This window comes from Neovison vison, chromosome 12, assembly GCF_020171115.1.
Source record: "Neovison vison isolate M4711 chromosome 12, ASM_NN_V1, whole genome shotgun sequence".
NCBI lineage: Eukaryota > Metazoa > Chordata > Mammalia > Carnivora > Mustelidae > Neogale > Neogale vison.
The window spans coordinates 3,173,493-3,191,846 of NC_058102.1; the positions used below are offsets into that span (position 1 = coordinate 3,173,493).

Genomic DNA, 18,354 nt, shown 5'->3' on the forward strand with positions numbered 1-18,354 from the left:
GGGATCATGAGCTGAGCCGAAGGAAAAGGTCCAACCGACTGAGCCACCCAGACGCCGTCGCGTACAGGTTTTCTGTGTAGATTTACGTTTTCGAGTCTTTTGAATTCTGCCAGGGAGTGGAATTCCAGGTCTTCTGTTAATTCTGTTTAACTCCTTGAGGCTCCAACCCTTAACTTGTAACTGGAAGTTCTTTATCTTGACAAGAACGTGTTTGCTCTGGGTCTCAGCCCTCTGCTTCTGTGGCCCAGGCTTCCCCGCGGAGTCTGTTACGATTTCGTCTTCCAGAGGGTTCCATCAGCACAGACTTGGTGAGCGAGGTCAGTGTTGGGGGGCAGGTTGTGAGCAGGGAGTGGTCGGCCGGTCGTGGGCCCACAGATGGGCTGGGCTGACAGAGGGGCCGGGGAAGGGGTGTAGGTGGGGGGCCTGAGGTCACTTCAGGTGAAGGAAGAGTGGGCTGGGGGATGCCCGTGGTTAGCGGGGAGGCTGCGTGCTGTGACCGGAGGCTGGGCTTGGAGCCCTGCAGGAGTGTGGCTGCCCCAAGGTGGGGGTCCAGTGATGAGCGCCGGTGGCTGTGGGGGAGGCCTGGGGGTGCTGGCAGGGCAGGGGCTGTGAAGACCTGCCTCCAGCATTTGGAGGGAAGGGTCCAGGGGTGGATTTATAGGGTGAGGAGGACTGGGATTGCAGAGGAGAAACCCAGGGGGTGGGCTGCCCTGGGGGGTCATGAGGGGCCCTCTCTCTCTCTGTTGTTAGGCTAAGGTCGCAGGCACATGGGGAGGGAGGAGGGGGCTGCTGGCTCTGCCCTCTTTGACCCTCGGCCCCTGGCACCAGGCAGAGGTGCATCGGCCCCTTCAGTGCCTTGCAAGGTCACTGCTAGGTAAACCCCGGGGCATGTTGAGAGCACGCGTGAGCGGCGTCCGGGTGTTGGTGGACGCTTGAGGGCCCCTCCCCCATGGACAGAGCAGGGGTGCGGGTCTTCCCTGGTCGAGTGCCCGTGTGTCTGACTCTGACGTTTGCCCCACTGTCCCCCATCACGTGTGTCACCCTGTTCCCATGAAGTGAGCCCATGCCCAGAGATGCAGGTTCTAGGTTTGGCTTTTGCTGCTGTAAGAAGAAACCAGATGCCGTCCCGGTAGCAGTTGGAAACGACACGCCTGTGGTCTGCCCTCAGTCTGGCCTCAAAGAAACAGCAACCAGCTCCCGCCCCCAGAGAGGAACACCGAAATCCATTTCAGACCCCCCCCCCCAGCAGGCCCTCCCTACCTGTGGTGAGGCTGTGGGAGGGGACAGGATGAGGGACAGGTGAGCAGCCTTTGTCTCAAACCGGCTAGACGGCAAACGGCGCCCTGGGGATTCAGCCACAGCCGGCATCCCGGGCTGTGCCTTTCAGGCCTTTCAGGGCGTTGCCAGACCCTGGGGTGCACTGGGGTGAGGTGGCAGAGACGCATGGCAAGTGGCCTTGTCCCCTCCTGGCACCGGCTTGGTCTTTAGCTGGCTGTCCCCGAGTCCCCAGGCGATCAGAAACTGCTGTCGCCTCCCCTGTGGGCTTGGCAGACCCTCCTAGGTCAGGTCGACAGCCCTCTGGGCCCTTCACCCCCCGTCCGTCGGGCGGGAACCCATTCTGGGTGGGCCTGCCGCCTGCTGCCGGGTGGCCTTGGCTGGGCTTGTCGGTCAGCCCCTCCGTCCCTCAGGGTCCTCGTCTGTGGAGGGCCAGCAGAGGTGTCCCTCGCAGGCCGTGACAAAGGTGGAAGGGATGGTGTCGGGGAGGACGTTGGCCTGGAGCCTGTGCTCGGGCCACACCGTGAGAATCTGGATCTGTCCCCGGGGGGTGAGCACAGGGGCCAGCGGCCTTGAGCCATGTGCCTCCTCCAGACCCTTGCCTCCCCCCACACCCTGCATTTCCATCTGTCCCAGGTGGACTAGCAGGCCCTCAAGTTCATGTTCACCTGGAACCGGGTTATTTGGAGACAGAGTCTGTACAGATGTGATCACGGTAAAGCTTTGGGATGAGCTCATCCTGCATTGGAGTGGGCCCCAACCCGACGACTGTGTCCTTTTAAGAGGGGAATTTGGACACAGACACACATGGGGAGGAGGCCCCCAGATGGCCAGGCAGAGATTGGAGAGAGGTACCTGCACGCTAAGGGTTGCCAGCAGCTGCCTGCCCCTGGGAGAGAGCCGTGGCACAGACTCTGTGTCAGAGCTCCAGGTGGAACCACCCTGGGACGCCTGATCTCAGACTTGGGGCCTCCAGACCAAGAGGATGAATGCTGGCTAAGCCGCCCAGGCTGTGTGCTTTGTTATGGCAGCCCCAGGACACTGACACGCCCTCTTGCCCATGATGGGCCAGGCCTTGCCTCTGTTTTGCTGCCTTTTTTTTTCAAAGACTCTATTTATTTATTTTGAGAGAGAGAGAGAGAGAGAGAGAGAGTGAGCACACATGAGGGGGAGGAGCAGAGGGAGAGGGAGAAGCAGATTCCCCGCTGGTGTGGGACTCGATCCCAGGACCCGAGGATCATGAACCAAGCTGAAGACAGATGCTTAACTGACTGAGCTGCCCAGGTGCCCTCTTTTTTGTTTTTTGTGCCGAGAAGGTGTTTCCTCTCCAGCCGAGTGACGACTGCCGTTCCTCCAGGACACCCGCCTTCCTGCCGCCTTCTGGGGTCGCGTTGGCACCACGCCTTACCAATGTGGCTCTGTCCCCTGCAGGCTCCCGGCTCCTTGGAGGCCGCAGTGGGACCTCTCCCTGCGGTGCCCCAGGGGTGGGCGCCCCATCAGGGACAAGGTCGTGGGATGGCCTCTGTGAAGACCCACGGAGCAAACCTTCACTCGCAGTATCTGTGGCTCTGCGGGAAGCACCTGCTGGTGGATGTCTCGCCACCGTGGCAGGACTGTTCTGTCTCTCCTCCTGTGACCTGGGGACAACGTGACTCACCTTGCTGAAGAAAGCAGTGGAAATCGCACTGGCCTGATTTGGGGGCACCTCCAAGCTGGTTTGTGGCCCTTGCTTGTGGGCAGTGCTCCAGGGCAGCTCCGCGTCTTCTAGAATGAAAATGGGCTCTTCAGGGATAAACGCCGTATGAAGGAAAATGGTGCAGGGAGGTCTAGAGGGGAAAGTAAAAGTCACCTCAAGAGCAGCAAAGTGACAGAACTCCTCCCAACTGTCAAGGTCACCAAAGCAAGGGCCGTCTGGGAAGCTGTCCCGGCAGGGCGGAGCTAAGAGGACGTGATGGCTGTCGTGTGAGGTCCTGGACGGGTCCTGGACCAGGACAAAGACAGCAGGAAAAACTAGGGAACTAACGTGATTCTGTCCATAATAGGGGGAACACGGTGCTGAGTATGTGGAAGCTCCGTACTGTCTTGCGATACTTCTGTAAAACTGACACTGTGCTCACATAAACGCGTATGGAAGACAAACGCAGGGACGCAAGCAGGACCCGGCACCCTCGCAGGCGTTCGCTTACTTGCCGACAGCTCTAGGGCTCTGCACAAACGCAAGTTCTTGTCTGTGGGAAGAAGCAGCTCACTCTTCCCTAGCATCACGTCGTCAGATCTGCCTCACTGTCACCGCCGTGGTGGGGACACACGGCGCCCCGTGTTGGGGACAGCCGCAGTGTTTCCGTGGCCCCCGAGGATGGGCAGTCGGGCGTGTGCCTGTGGAGGCCCAGGGATCCCACCCGAGTGACCCAGGTTCAAAGCGAAGCCATCATCTCCCCGGGACCTGGGTGTCCAGGGTGATCGCGGGTCTGAAGGAGGCTGACCATCAGAGTCCCAGCAAGAGGGGGTTCTGTTTTCTCGCGCGTCCAACCTGAGTTCATGTGTCGGTGCTTTGTCCCCGAGTGGAGCAGTCTGGTCTGTCCCTGGAATGCGGCTCCCTGTTCCCGGGCGTTCCTCCGTGCAGTGCCCTCCCGGCAGCCAGCGGGACGGTGGTTGAAGACGACAAGGGTGTTTCCTAACAGCTGGCATCGGGAAGCAGGCACACACTACCCTGTATCCTGTATTATTATCATGGGCCGTGGGAAGAAGGAAAGAAAGACAGACATCACCAAAAAATTAGCTTACGTGGCACACTGAGACCCAGATGCTGTGTGTGTGATGTCCGTCTTGGGGTTAAAGAGATGCCAGTGGAAACCTTCGTTTTTCCCTGCCCCTCCCTCCTTGCGTGCCCCCTCCCACGAAGGTTTATCTGGCCACTTCTGAGTGCCAGCAGCTGGTATAGCAGGAATGAGACCTGAAGGTTCTCAGTCCTCATGGGCTCCCGGGGGAGACATGTAAACACAGTCTGGTCGGGCCCCTCCTGAGCAGGAGAGTGGGGGTGTGGCAGAGTGTGGATGGGGGAACGTGGGGGGCCCCTGTGACGGGACCCAGATGACTGAGGGGTTACCCACCAGCCGGCAAGGAGGTCGGCACGCTGGGCAGAAGATAAGGTGTGCAAAAGCCCTGGGGCAGTGAAGGGCACCTGGGTAGCTCAGTGGGTTAAAGCCTCTGACTTCGGCTCAGGTCGTGGTCTCAGGGTCCTGGAATTGAGCCCCACATCGGGCTCTTTCCTCAGCAGGGAACCTGCTTCCCCCCTCTCTCTGCCTGCCTCCCTGCCTACTTGTGATCTTTATCTGTCAAATAAATAAATAAATACATCCTTTTAAAGAAAAAAGGCCCTGGAGCAGGGAGATCACATAGGATCCCCAGATGCAGTACGAAGGGTGGGTTTTATTCTGGAAGCCACTGGGGGCCCCAGGGGCCTGGTGGGATGAGGTGGGCGTTTTGGGATGCCTGTGTGAGGACCATGGTGGGAGGAAACCGAGGCAGCTCCAGGTCAGCCCACATTCCGGGGAGGGCAGTGGCCTGTGTGGGGGGAGGGAAGGAAAGGACGGCGCCCTGCCACAACATGCTTTGCCACTTCTTCTTGCCTTAATTTACTTCTCCTGACTGTGGCGACCCCAGGCCCTTTGAATGTGAGCTGCCAACTCTGCTCTGTTGCGGCTCTGAAGAGGTTGTAGGCAGAATGTGCCCCTCCCTTGAGGGCTCTCCACACCGAGGTGACACCGGGCCCGCTTCCACTTTCTAAATTCGGCCCTGCTGGGTTTTCGTGAGGACGAGCTGGACCAGTGGCGGGGCACCCTGTGCCCGTGCTCCCGAGCCGGGCTGCTGTCAGTGGGGCACGCCGGGCCCCCTCCAGCTGTGAAGTGGGGGATGCCAGTTTTCTCCGCATCTGAGGATCTCGGGTCTGCCGTGGCCATCAGTCGGGGTACCCGGAAATACTGCGACTCGGGGGCACTTATGTTTTTCTTGTTGTTGGGACAAGTTTGGTGACTCAGGTCCCTCCCGAAGGGGCGTGTGGCGCTCCAGTGGCTGAGAGAAACATCCCCAGTGTCCACAAGCTTCGGTGCATTTGTCCCAAGTGATTTGGGGCTTTGTGGGGACTGTGCTAGGGCCACAGGGACAAGGTGGCCCCTGGGTTTCGCCGTGTGACTTGCCTTCTCAGTCATCCTGGTTTTCCAGAAACAAGTGGGGAAGGGCCCCTGTGTGGCTCCTGCGCTCTGGGGAAGCACCCCGAGGCTGCGAGTTACGAGGGGGTAGGAGGGGGTCCCCCCAGGGCTCGCTGGCCTACACAGATGTCTCTGTGCCCCGTGGAGCTGGCGGTGCACTCGTGAGGGGCACCGGCTGGAGCACGTCGGGGGAGTCGACGGGAGGATTGGGCAAAGCTGCTGGGACGGAGAAACCAAGCCAGGCCAGAAGGGTGTGAACCTGCCAGGTTTTTCTCAGGGACCTGTAGCACATTGAGGGTGAGGCCTAGGAGGCAGGTGAAGGCCCCCTGGGCATGGCGGCTGCGCCTGTCCGGGTGCTGGGGAGGCTAATGGTACCAGCCTAGAGCTACGCCGGGAGAGCCCCCGTGGCCGGCCCTCCGACAGCTCCCCTGAGGCTGGGCTCAGAACCGATGCTGTGCTCAACAGCGTAACCCTGATGTTGCTCCCTCCCTGGCCTCACAGCCCTACGTACCTCGACGCGGGGTTCGCTTACCTCTGTCGGCGCGGGTGCACCTCGTCTCGTGTGTGTCTTTCTAAAGCAGCGTTTGCTGAGCGTCTCCTCCGTGCGGGGCTCGTAGGGATGCATAGCGTAGAGCCAAGGGAAGACACGCCATCTGTGTGGTGCAGACCAGGGTCAACCTGGATGGCGCCCTCCTGGACACTGTGAGGTCTGAGCTGGGCGGGGCTGGGTGGGATCAGAGTGGGGTCTTTCTTCTAGTGTCTGGAACAGCTACAGAGGTGGCAGATGGAGCTCAGTGTCCCCATGGGTCTGGAGCAAAGCGTATGAGGTGGGGGACTCGGGCGGCACGGGGCTTGGTTGTGGGTGGTCCTGGGGTGTCTGGCTGAGTGGTGGTGGGGCCCGTGGGGTTCCTTTGAGCAAGACAGACTCAGTGGGAGCTGTGCTTTGGGAAGCCGGATGTGGAGGGAGAACGGGGCCTGGGAAGCAGGGGTCAAGGGGGAGGTCACTGGTGGGGCAGGACGGGGGGCTTGGGGAGGCTTGGGCTCGCCTCTGCCACACTGAGTGCATCTGAGGCTGTTTCCAGGTGGGACTGGAGGGGCCCAGGACTTCGAGTGACCCCGACCCCCTGTGTCCACAGATGGCGTCCACACCGTGGCCGCGCTCTGCACCCTACGGGTCACCATCATCACGGACGACATGCTGACCAACAGCATCACCGTCCGCCTGGAGAACATGTCGCAGGAGAAGTTCCTGTCGCCGCTGCTGTCCCTGTTCGTGGAAGGCGTGGCCACGGTGCTGTCCACCACCAAGGATGACGTCTTCGTCTTCAACATCCAGAACGACACGGATGTCCGCGCCAACATCCTCAACGTGACCTTCTCGGCCTTGCTCCCCGGCGGCGTCCGCGGCAAGTTCTTCCCGTCGGAGGACCTGCAGGAGCAGATCTACCTGAACCGGACGCTGCTGACGGCCGTGTCCGCCCAGCGCGTGCTGCCCTTCGACGACAACATCTGCCTGCGCGAGCCCTGCGAGAACTACATGAAGTGCGTGTCGGTGCTCAAGTTCGACAGCTCGGCGCCCTTCATCAGCTCCACCACCGTCCTCTTCCGGCCCATCCACCCCATCACCGGGCTGCGCTGCCGCTGCCCGCCCGGCTTCACGGGCGACTCCTGCGAGACGGAGATCGACCTCTGCTACTCCAGCCCCTGCGGCGCCCACGGCCGCTGCCACAGCCGCGAGGGCGGCTACACCTGCGAGTGTCTGGAGGACTTCACGGGTACGTGGGCTCCCGGGGGGGCGGGGGCGGGCCGGGGGGGCGGGGGGCGGCCTCGCCGCGATGCGGGGGGCGGCCTCTCCTTCGTGGCACGCGGGCAGGCGGCGGGTTTCCTGCCAAATGCCCCGAGGTTGCTGTGGACCCCACGTGATTGGACTCACCCTCTTTTTTTTTTTTTAACTAAGATTTTATTTATTTGTCAGAAAGAGAGAGCACGAGCAGGGGGAGGTAGAGAGTAAGGCAGGCGTCCCGCTGAGCTGGGAGCCCGATGGGGGGTTCGATCCCAGGATCCTGAGAGCACAGCCTGAGCCGAAGGCAGACACTTCATGGACTGAGCCCCCCAAGGCGCCCCCGGAGTCCCCCTCTTGGTGAGGAAGATGATAGAGGGAGGGCCACCTACAAACCCTCACCCGTGACGTGGCATGCGCTGTTCTAAGTGGCTTCAAACCGGAAGGGCTTGATTCCGGCTTTCAGGTTAATTGGTCCTTGTGCGTACTGTCCCTGGGGGAGCCGGGAATCTTTTGGGTCTGGAGAGACGGGGCTCATTGTTCACGCCCTGTTGTCCCCGTGGAGATGACTCATCTTCACCTTGAGGGGACTCCTGCCTGGAGACGTCCTGGCCAGGTGCAAGGATGCACCTGCCTCTGCTCCAGGGGCAGCTGATGATTATTTTTGGAAACACGGAGGCCGAGCAGTACAGAAATGCACGACCTTGCCTTGGCCTTCCATCACGGGTCACGTAAGATTTTGGCCCATTTGAGAGAGACATTTCCGGGGGCCCGGCGGTGAGCAGCCTGGCGTTCGGGAAGGCTGTCTGGGATCCCGTGGGGCCTCACGCGTGCCGGCGGGGGCGTCGTGATTCCCACGCGGACTGTGGCCTCGGCTGTGCCGTTCGGAATCCACAGCCGAGACGTCATTGTCGGCTCGTGTAGGACGGGACACAGTTCCCGGGCTTAGAACAGGGATGTAGGGTATTAGCTGCTGTTTATGAAGCAGGGAGAGAGAGTGGGGTGGGGGCACGGAGCAAGATGACGGCTGTTCACACGCTCTGCATCGGAAGAGGACGGAGAGGGCTGTTGGCAGCCGGGGATGGTGGGGTGCACGCCCCGGCTTGCTGGGTCTGAGCCCCGGACTGGCCGCAATCCAGCGGTGCGGCGAGAAAGGCACCTGACTGCCGGCCCCGTGTCCTCCCCTCCCCTACCTGTCTGGGGCGGGCTGTCCGTCTGTCTGTCCCGCTGGGGCCCAGCAGTGTCTCCCCCACCGTCTCCCTGAGTTGTAGCCCTGAACTCCTGGCTATGCCGGGGCGTGGTGGTGAGTGGGGAAGGAAGGCTAAGGAGACCCCTGGGCCCCTGCTTCCTGGCGATGTAGCTGGGGCTCTGGTTGTGCTGCGAGGCCAGGACCGCGCTCCCGTCTCCCTGGCTCCTCCCTGCTCCGAGCTGCCGTGGGAGCTCCGTGGAGCTTCGCCGCATGGTGGTGGCAGGTGTTGGCCTCTCCTTCGCCATTCACTGCGGTGAGCCGGCCTCTCGGCCTCTTATGCAGTGGCTGACGGGCAGCAGCTGGTGATGCGGCAGCCCCCGTCCCCCCCCCCGTGAGCTACTGTCCCCCGTCCCCTCCCCTGCATGTGGCCTCGACCGGGACAGTGCTTCCTCCTGTGACTCCCGCTTCCGATGGAGAAGCTGTGGCCCCGGACGCTGGGGTGCTCTGGGGATGCAGCCGGTGTACAGTTACTCCCCTGCTCCGTGAGTATTAACTGAGTGCCTACTGCACGCCTACCCAGTGCCCACATCAGACTTGCCCCTGCCCAGCTGGGTGCGCCACCCATGGTTGTCTGCGCAGCTGGCCCTCTTCGGGGTTGAGACAGGTGGCGATGGGGACCAGGAAGCGGACAGCCCCTCAGGCAGCCTCCACATGCTGGCGGAGGCCTCGGGTGGGGTCTGGTTGGTCCCGGAGACCAACTTCACCTTGGGGGCCACAGCAGGCCTGGGTTCCCGAGGTCCTGGACATAAGCGTGGGGCTGTGTCTGGGCTGGGAAAACCGAGGCTGCTGGGGACCTGTGGACCCTTGATTCCCTCCTAAGAGGGCTCGAGCCGCTGGGTGGACGGGACGTTTTCATCACGGGAGTCATTGCTGGAGAAATAATGACCGCGAATGGCCCGGTGTGTCATCGCCAGGAGACCCGCTGAGATGCCGCGGGGGGCAGGGGCGTCGTTTGAGTGTTTCTGGCCCTACAGCCATCACATGTGTTTCCCTCGGAGATAAGACAGGCTCAGCCTGATTGCTTTCCCTCGGTCCCCCTTCCTCGGGGTCTCCTGGTCTCCCTTTGAAGCCCTCCTTCTCTTGCGGGCGGTAATTGCGCTCATTTGCTGGTGCTGAAGGCAGGCCTGTCGTCGCGAGGGTTTTGTTACCTGCTCCCCGGTAAGCCGAGCCCCGGCCGCGACGGGGAAGCTGGACTCGGCCCAAGGCCCCCGGAAGACCCCGGCTTCCTGTGTGCCGCCGTCGGACAGGAGATGGGCTGCGTGAAGGAGGGTGTCTGTTAATCTCAGGCAAGGCTCCTGAGTCTGGGCAGAATATCCCTGGCGGCTCTCCTGCGTTCCTCTTAAATCCATGCTGGGCTCAGAGCCCCAGGGACGGGAGCACCGTTGTTGCAGGGGAGCCCGGCCCCGCTCCCGGAGGAGCAGACGGAATGGCGGACCATGTTGTGCGCGCCTTCTCCTGGGTTCCTCCTGAGCCCCGCAGATGCCGCCCAACAAGCTGTCCGCTGCCCTGTGAAGGTTCTGGAAGGTTTCCTGACGTCCTCGGTGCCGTGTTTATGGGTCAGTGGCTCTGCTGTCATGTTGGGTAGAGATTCCCTTATTTCTGTGCCTCTCAGGGCAGTGGTAACTTGCTGCTAACGGTCCTGAGCCTTCCGTGTGCTGTGCTGTTCTAGATGATTCTACATTTGGTATACCCGAGTCCCCACGTTGGCAACAGGCCCTGTCTGTTAGTGGGGTGACTCAGGTGCGGAACGGAACAGTGTCTAGTGGTTCTGACCGGGGGGATTCTGCCCCCGGGGACATTTGGCGCTACCCGAGGACAATTTTTTTTTTTAAGATTTTATTTATTGATTTGAGAGAGAGAGAGAGAGAGAAAGCGTGAGCATGGAGGGCAGAGTGAGAGGGAGAATCCCAAGGAGTCCCTGCACTGAGCGTGGAGCCCGACACGGGGCTCGATCCCACCACCCTGCTCGTGGTCTGGGCTGAAATCTGGAGAACGCCCAGTGCAGTTTGCACCCGGGTGCCCCCCCAGGGCATGCTTGGGGCAGGCGGGAGCACAGCCGGTGTGCTGCCCAGGACGGCCCTACAGCGCCCAGGACGGCCCCGCACAGAGCCATCCCGCTGGCCGGTGTGTGCTGGGGCAGGGGAGCCACGGCTGCCGGCGGCACAGGGACCCAGGATGCCAGCCCAGTGCTCTGCTTCTGGGCTCTGGCTCGTCCACCCTCTGGACTCAGGGGTGGCACGGCCGGGCTGTGACCTGGCCCTTCTGGCAGGTGTGTCCCAGCTTCTTGTAGGAGGCGCCTCCCCTGTGCCGTGCACGGAGGGTTCAACGTGCAGCGCGGTGACGGGTGCAGGGAGGACGGTGACGCTGAACAGGCAGCCACCCGGAGAGGCCGCCGCCCGCTGCCCGTGGGGCGGGCAGGATGCTCTTCCTTCCCAGAGACACTGGACCTGATTAAACCAGGACCTGACTCCGAGTCCTGGAGTTATGGTCTCTGTGTCTGTCCCTCCTCCTTCCCTCACCTGCTGACGCTCACCGACGGTGGCTGTGATGGTGGCTGTTGCGGTGACACGGCCGGAGTGTACCAGCCTGGCCCGTGCCTGTGTCTCTGACAGCCCCATGAGGTGTGGGACCATCGTCATCCAGTTTTCAGAACACCAAGCAGAGGAGCTGGGTGGGCGGCCTGGGGAGCTCCGTCCTGAGCTCCTGGGCTGTCCAGGCCAGGCTCACCCACCCCCTGCCCCTCCTCCCTGGGCTCACAGGACATAAACCCCTCGTGCCCCCAGTGACTCCTCAGCCAGCACAACCCGACAATGGTGGCTCCATGTCCTGTCCCATCTCTCCAGTGCACCGGGGAGACACTGCCCCCAGAGTCGGGGGGCCTCACCCTGCGTCTCCCGCCCCGCGAGCTGCTCTCTGCGGAGTGCCCCGAGAGGCCAGTGACAGGTGCGCTGGGTCACGTCCGTGCTGTTTAAGCCTTCCCAGGGCCCTGATGCTCTCATGCATAGTTGGTGGCCCAGGTCCGCCATGTCTCCAATGGCCCTTCACCGGCCTTCCGGAGACACGGCTGCTGTCACTGAGGACCGGCGTGGGGAGCGCACCTTCCCCCACGTCTGTGCCCTCGTCGCAGCCCCGACCCCCCTGTCTGCCTGGTGCCACCTGCTCCCTCCTCGGTGCCGGGCACACAGAACGTGCTTAATCGGTACCTGCGCACAGGTGACGGGGTCTGGCCCGTTTGTCCGTGGAGGCCAGAGAAGACGTCCTAGGGGTTCTCCTGGATCGTGCTCAAAGCAGTGCCCTTGCTGCTTTTGTCACTGAGCTGGAGCGGACTGGAGAGTCCCTTCTCGGGGGTGGGGGGTCACCAAGGTGTTTATGACTCTGCCCTGCTGGCGGGACGCCTGGCCAAGCGCGTGTTCTTGCCGCACAGCCGTGGGCCGACGCTCGCTCCCGGGCTTCTCACGCAGGAGTGTCTTCTTGTGGAGCCCTGCCGGGTGGTTTATGGTCCCAGGTGAGCGTGGGGCCTCGGGGTGCATTCCTGAGAAGGCGGCAACTTTGATATCTCGGGGGGGCGGGGTGGGGCGGGGGCAGGGTCTCCTGAGGGAGACCTGGCAGTGGCCACACCCAGACGGGGACCATCGGGGTGCCCCTCCGCTGTCGCCGTGGCCGAGTCTTGTGCTTACGGTCCTGGTGACGTTAGACCCCGGGGCCGCCTGACCGGACTCACAGGGTGATTCAGCAAGTCCCAGAGACCAGCTCTGCCGTGCAGCGGGAGGCCCGGGGCCGTCCCCGGGCTTCGGCGTCCGGGCTGTGGACATGGCATCGTAGCGGGGGCTCTTCTGCTGACAGTTGTCCTGCTCTGCGGGTCAGTGGGTCAGTGGCCACTTAGGAGAGTCTCAGTGATGCTGGCTTTTTGTGCTAACCACTCCTGGGTGGAATGTCCCAGTTTTCCTGAGGGAGGGCCTTCTGGGGACCTGTCCTTGTGCTGGCACCCCCAGGGCCGGGGCCCAGACTGTCCCCTGTGCGGACCCCCTCGGGCTGGGGGCCCTATCCCCTGTGGGGAGCTGTCCAGGACCAGGGCATTCTGAGAAAGTTCAAGGCCAAAGAAACTGTTGGTATAAAAACCTAATGACCTTTTCTGCTAAGAAAAACATTTAAAATCAATTCTGGCCCCTCTTGGATTCTGTTGTTAGAAAAACGCACGTCACTCCAACCACATGTTTTATCTTGAATTCTCTGGTCGGCCTCCAGACCCTGCAGTCATCATGTGACACATGAACGGGCGGCTCGGTCCCAGGCTTGGACCCCGCGCCCTGTGGCCGTGTCGGGGTGGGGGGCACCCACACAGCGCAGGGTTGGGGGCTCGCCAGCGCCGGCCGCCGTCCCCGCGGTGAGAGGCCCCCCTCGGAGCCATCCGCGAGGCGGGTTTGGTCCTTAAACCGGAGGGCTCCTGGTTATTCAGAGAATCATGGCCTGGCCCGTCAGGAAACGCCTGAGCAGAACAGAGTTCGCCCTCGGGAAACGGTGCTTTTCGGGCGGTGGGCGCTGGGACCGCCTCTCCCGCCCTCTGGCTTTGGCTCTTTCTGCAGACCCTGGGCGGCCGCTGGCCCTCCTTTGGCCCGTTACCGCACAGCTGCGTGTCGCGGCCCTCCTGGGCGACTTGGTTCTCTTCGACCCGCGCACTGGGACCGTGGCGAGGGTGGATTGAGCCGGGAATCTCGTGTTCTTCACGGAATTCGCCGTGTCCTCCAGTCCCGGTGGGCGAGGACGGTCGTCAGGCTGACCCCGCGCGCCCCCGTGGGCTCCTGTCAGCTCCCTGCAGGCACCCGCAGGAGGGAGCCCTCGCCGGGGGGCTGGACGCCACGGAAACCGGTCATCTCACGGGCGCGCAGGCCCCAGTCCGGGACCGAGCAGGGCAGCCGCAGCCCTCTGGAGGCTCGAGGGGAGGCTCCTTCCAGCCTCTTCACTTCCGGTGCCTCGGGTGGCCCTCGGCGCTTGTCCCTGGTCCTGTCCCTGGCCCTCGCCCGGCGTGTGGGCTGGTCTGCGTCCCAGTGGCCGCTTGAAGGATAGCGGCGCTGAGGCTGGGGTCCTCCCTCGTCTGGTGTCATCTTGTTTTAACTTGATCGCGCCTGCAGGAGCCTGTTTCTGAATAAGGTCACAGGGGCGGGGGGTGTTTCAGGAGTCCAGTGTATGATTTGGGGGCGGGAGACACCATTCCACAGGCTTCGGGCTGCTGGTGATCGGCCGTGGTGTCCCCCCCCCTTGTCAGCCTGCTAGTCTGGAGTCCACTGGGGCCAGAGGACCCTCCTGGGCAGGTGCAGCCTCCTGCGGTTTGTTTCCCTCTTAGGGACCTCAGCCCGAGAGCCTCCCCACCAGCCTCACGTGGCGGGCAGGTGAGCCGGCCGTGGGAACAGGCTGGCCAGGAGCGGAAGTGTAAACAGCATATCCAACGTCCAGCGGTGAGCCACTGGCCCAGGGACATGCCTCCTGCAGGCCCAAAGCCCCCCGTGCTGTCACACTGCGCCGTGGGAGGGGGACGTGGCTCTGGGCCCACAGAGGCTGGGCTCACCCAGTCTTCTCTCAGCCAAGCTCCTGCAACAGCTACCTCAGGTCCCACGAAGGAGCGGGTTCAGTGGATGTTCGCGGGTCTCTTCTCTTAAGGCTCCTCCGGGAGGCTGGGGGGAGGCTGTCCGTTTCTAGCGTCCGGCCTCGGCCTGAACTCCTCGGCTCCTTTCTCAGAGGGAGAAGGGGAGAGGGAGAGAAGCTGCCTCCTTGCTGAGCGCGGAGCCCGACGCGGGGCACCATCTCACAACCCTGAGATCATGACGGGTCCTCGCCCGACTGAGCCCCCCCCAGACGCCCCAGGACACGGACATCTTGGGGTCTCGGTCATTGTGTTGAGACACCCCTGCCCCCCTGCAGCACCTGGCCCCCACTCAGCCCTCAGCAGACACCTGTGGCAGGGATGGGCGAGCAAGGCCTCTGCCGTGGCACCCTGTGGGGGTCGGCTGCGCCCCCCCAACCCCGGTCTGGGCCCAGGGCCATCAGGAGCTGCTGGGAAATCTGGCTTGCGTCCCTGACCTGAGTGTGGCAACCCCAGACATCCCCAGGGAGAGTGGTTTCTGGTGGCATCCATTCCCCAGTGCCCACAGCTGAGACCTTTGCCCGGGGTGGACGGACGCCCGGAGCTCTGCTGTGCCCCCCGCGGGGCTGGACGGTCCGGAAGGCAGGGCTCACCCGGAGCTGCCGGCCACAGCTGGAGGGGGAGGGTGTGTTAACCACGGCTCCTGGACTCTTCTGCTGACTCCAAGCCACGAGTCAAGGAAATGGGTTCTTTCTGGACATCGATCTGTCCCGCCTCCCCAGCACCCCGTGGGAAGTGGAATTTGAACTGTGTAGGGGCTGAGCGGCTGTGTGCGGAGGACGGAGGTTTCCATCAGCATTCCAGCTGAGTTTGGACACGTTTGCTATTTGAAAACTGGCTCGGTTTCCCTACAAACCGATAACGGGGGGGGGGATCCCCCTTCCCAGCCTCGAGGCGCGCAGGGGCCAGCTCTCCCTTCCACTGCCAGGTTCTGCCCCACGGCCGGCGGGATCCTGCCCCACCCTCCGCCCTCCTCCATCCCTCCTCGCCCTCCCGCCCTCCCCCACTCACCACTCCACCTGGGCGGGTCCGTGCCTCTGTCCCCCTGGGGGCCCTGGCCCCACCCGTCCCCACCCGTCCCCACCTGCACACCTTCTCTTGAGGAGACCTCCCCGCACCCAGCCTCCCTCCCACCGTCGGATGTCTCTGTGTCATTAGGACTAAATCATAGTCCTGTGTTGACGATGTCATCTTGGAGATATCGCAGATGGACGCCCAGGCCACAAGGTGCCGCCCGGCCCTCCAGCACCACGGCAGCACCTGGAGAGAGGCAGCTGCAGAGCCCCAGATGGGCGCACAGGGAGCCCTGAAGTTCCCACCACAGGGACTGTGGCTTCTCAGGGTGTGGGTGTCCTCAGGGCTCTGGGAAAGCTGTGTCCCGCCAGGACCAGGGGAGGTGGGCTGGGGCTCAAGCGGCCTGAGTGAGGACCCTCTGCCAGGCTGCGTCTCACTGTGGTTCTGACACACCTCCGAAGCGGCCACGAGCATCCTTCTGAGCCCACGCCCCGGGCCCGGCCCCTGACTCAGAAGGACCGTGACTTGGCTTCAGAGGGGTTGGAGGTGCCCTTGTTGAAGGGGCTGAGATGGGGATCTGGGCACTCGGTGCTGGTGGTCAGCTCCGTGGACCCCGTTCCCATGGCATCCAGGGCCCTCTGGTTGGCCTCCCTGAACCCCCACCCCTAGTCTGCGCAGCTCAACTTAGTGAAGTTCATCTGAGTTATGTTCCTTCGGCACCTCCTGGGTCCTCGGCCACTGGCAGCAAGGGCCACCACGAGGGCCTGGGGGGGGCAGAGGGCACTTTGCCACCAGCAGCTCCTGGTCCCCTGAAGTTCATGGGCTGCAGCTTTCTCTGGAGGCCGGAATCTGGCTGGTGCCCTTGGTGTGGTTCATATTGGCTCCGGGGCTTCCCTGGGGGCCTTGCAGCGGCAGGAGTGCTTCTCACGGTTTTAGAGGCCAGAATTCTGGAATCAAGGTGTCTCGTCCCTCCTGATGGCTCTGGGGAGGGTCCTCGTCTCCTGCAGCTCCCGGTAGCCTGGGTGGCCCTGGGCTAGGGGCCACACCCCTGGCGTCTGCCTTCGTCCTTGCACGTGTGGTAAGGACGCGGGATCGCTGGGGCTGCTCGTCCGAGGCGGCTCGATGTGACCGCATCTCTGCCGCGCAAGGCCGTGTTCACTGGTTCTGGTAATCAGGACGTGCACATAACTTCCGGGGGCCACTGTTACCTGCCCTCAGGGTTGCCTACTGCCTGTGCCCCCCACGGCCTCCTGGGCATGAGGAGGCGGAGGGTGGGGAGGGCAGCCCTTTCCTGAAAGGAGGGGTCCTCGGGTGCAGCGGGCCTGGGGCTGGCTGGGACTGGCTGGGCCCTGTGCCTGCTGGAGCCCTTCTGCTTTGAGCATGAGGCGTTTCAGACGCGCACTGATCTTTCCGGTCAGCCGGGCTTCAGCCCTCCGGTGCACGGATGACTCTGGTCAGTGGAGCTGTGGGTAAGCCCGACCCGTTTTTCTTTCCTGCTGGAATGCAGTTTTTTATTTATATTTTAAAAAATAGGTGTGTCTGGGGTTCTGGGAAATTGCTCCAAAGACAATAATGAAGTCATCTGAGAAGGCGCAGAGAAGGCCCAACCCGGACGAGCCTGCAGTGGTCGGGGCTTCCGGCTGCTTCTTCCTCCCGGTGCGGGGGCCAGGCAGGGGGGCCGGCAGGTGTCTGTGCTCTTTGCAGAGGCCTTTTCTTGCTGTCTTGCCTCCTGGGGGAGGAGGCTCCAGGGCAGAGCCAGTCACCGGGAGGTAAGAAAAGTCAAATAGCGGAGGGGGCAGTGGGGGCGGGCTGTGGGGGGCGGGCGGATGAGGCCTCCAGTGCGCCAGCAGGAACAGCGGGCCAGTGCTCGGCCGAGAACTTGACAGAATCCTCTCCTTCCACCTTGACGCCAGCCCCCGTCAGCCCCCTGGGGCTAGGGATCCCTCCAGGGCAATGCCCGGAAATCCTGCCTCCAGGGAGGGATTTACAGCTGGGGAAACTGAGGCACTGGTCGGGAGCCTGCTGGGGACTAGACAGCTCTGTCCCTGGCACCCATGCTGGGGGGGATTGCTGAGGCCCTGGGTGGGTGGAAGGAGGGATGAGCCAGTTTTCCTGGGGTTTAAGCATTTCTAATGTCCCCTCCCCTTTTTTCAGAGACCCTGAAGCGTCGCCTGTCCCTTGCTCTCTGTGCTTCTCCTGGGAGTGAGGCTTCTGACACGAACCACACATCGGGTTCTGTCCGTTTTGTTCAGCTGCAAGAACCTTTCGTGACCTGACCTCCGCTGTGAGGACGGGTCAGTGGGCTGGGGCTGCCGTCAGGTTCGCGTCCTTGTGTGCGAGGACCAGTCTCCAAAGCCGTCCCTGCGCCCTCTCCTGCCGCTCCGTCCTCCGCGGGCCTTACCCGCCGCCCTGCCCCAGCGTCAGGCCTCAGGGTGCCTGGAGTGCGCCTCCCCTGGCGTGCCCTCCCATTGCTGCCTTTGGAAACTATCATTTTTCTAGCTCGAAGCCCTTAGCTAGATCTTCAGACTAGAAGGGAGTTGTCGTTCTGTTTATCGAACAACTTAAGTCTTCAAATTTGTGCGCACCCTCCCCCTCGTGGGGCCCGTCCCCAGACCTCCTCCAGTCCTGAGTGTCTCCACCATCTGGCTGTGCCCCCTCCTGGCTGGCCGGGACCCTGTTGGTCTGTCTCCAGCCCCGAGCATTCCCGGAGGCAAGTTCCAAAGCTGGCTGTTGGCAGATGCTGGTTCGTATCCCCATCAGCGTCTTCTTGCTTCCAGACCCGCCTCTCCGCTCCCGTCCTGCCGTGACCATCACACACGTGTGCATGCACACCCTCCACAGCCCACACATGGCACACACGCATACACGTACACACATATACACAACACACACGCACGTATCACACACCACACACAACCTGCACATCACACCCACGTCCCCTACGTCACACACACACCACACACTCACACCTCATGCACACACACACCATACGTGCACACTTGTACACACACCTCACTCTTACGCCATCTGCTTCCCTGGTCTTGCTCGCCCGCCGGTTCTCTCTATGGTGAGACCAAGGGGCTTGGCCTCCCCTTCCTCGCTCACAGACCTCCTGCCGCAGCATGGTGTCCTAATGGCCGGGATCAGGGTCCTCCTGCCCTTTCTGGGGCTGAGTGGTCGCCCGGCCCCT

The 18,354-nt window shown here is 62.7% G+C and overlaps 1 protein-coding gene across 1 annotated transcript in view; it reads left to right on the forward strand.

Annotated features, from left to right (window-relative positions):
• The window catches only part of CELSR1 (cadherin EGF LAG seven-pass G-type receptor 1), a 130,185-nt gene that overhangs the window by 43,925 nt on the left and 67,906 nt on the right, over positions 1-18,354 (forward strand). Inside the window, exon 2 of the mRNA XM_044228065.1 lies at positions 6,620-7,258. Coding sequence (XP_044084000.1) covers positions 6,620-7,258 — 639 coding nt within the window. The remainder of the gene's footprint in view (positions 1-6,619; positions 7,259-18,354) is intronic.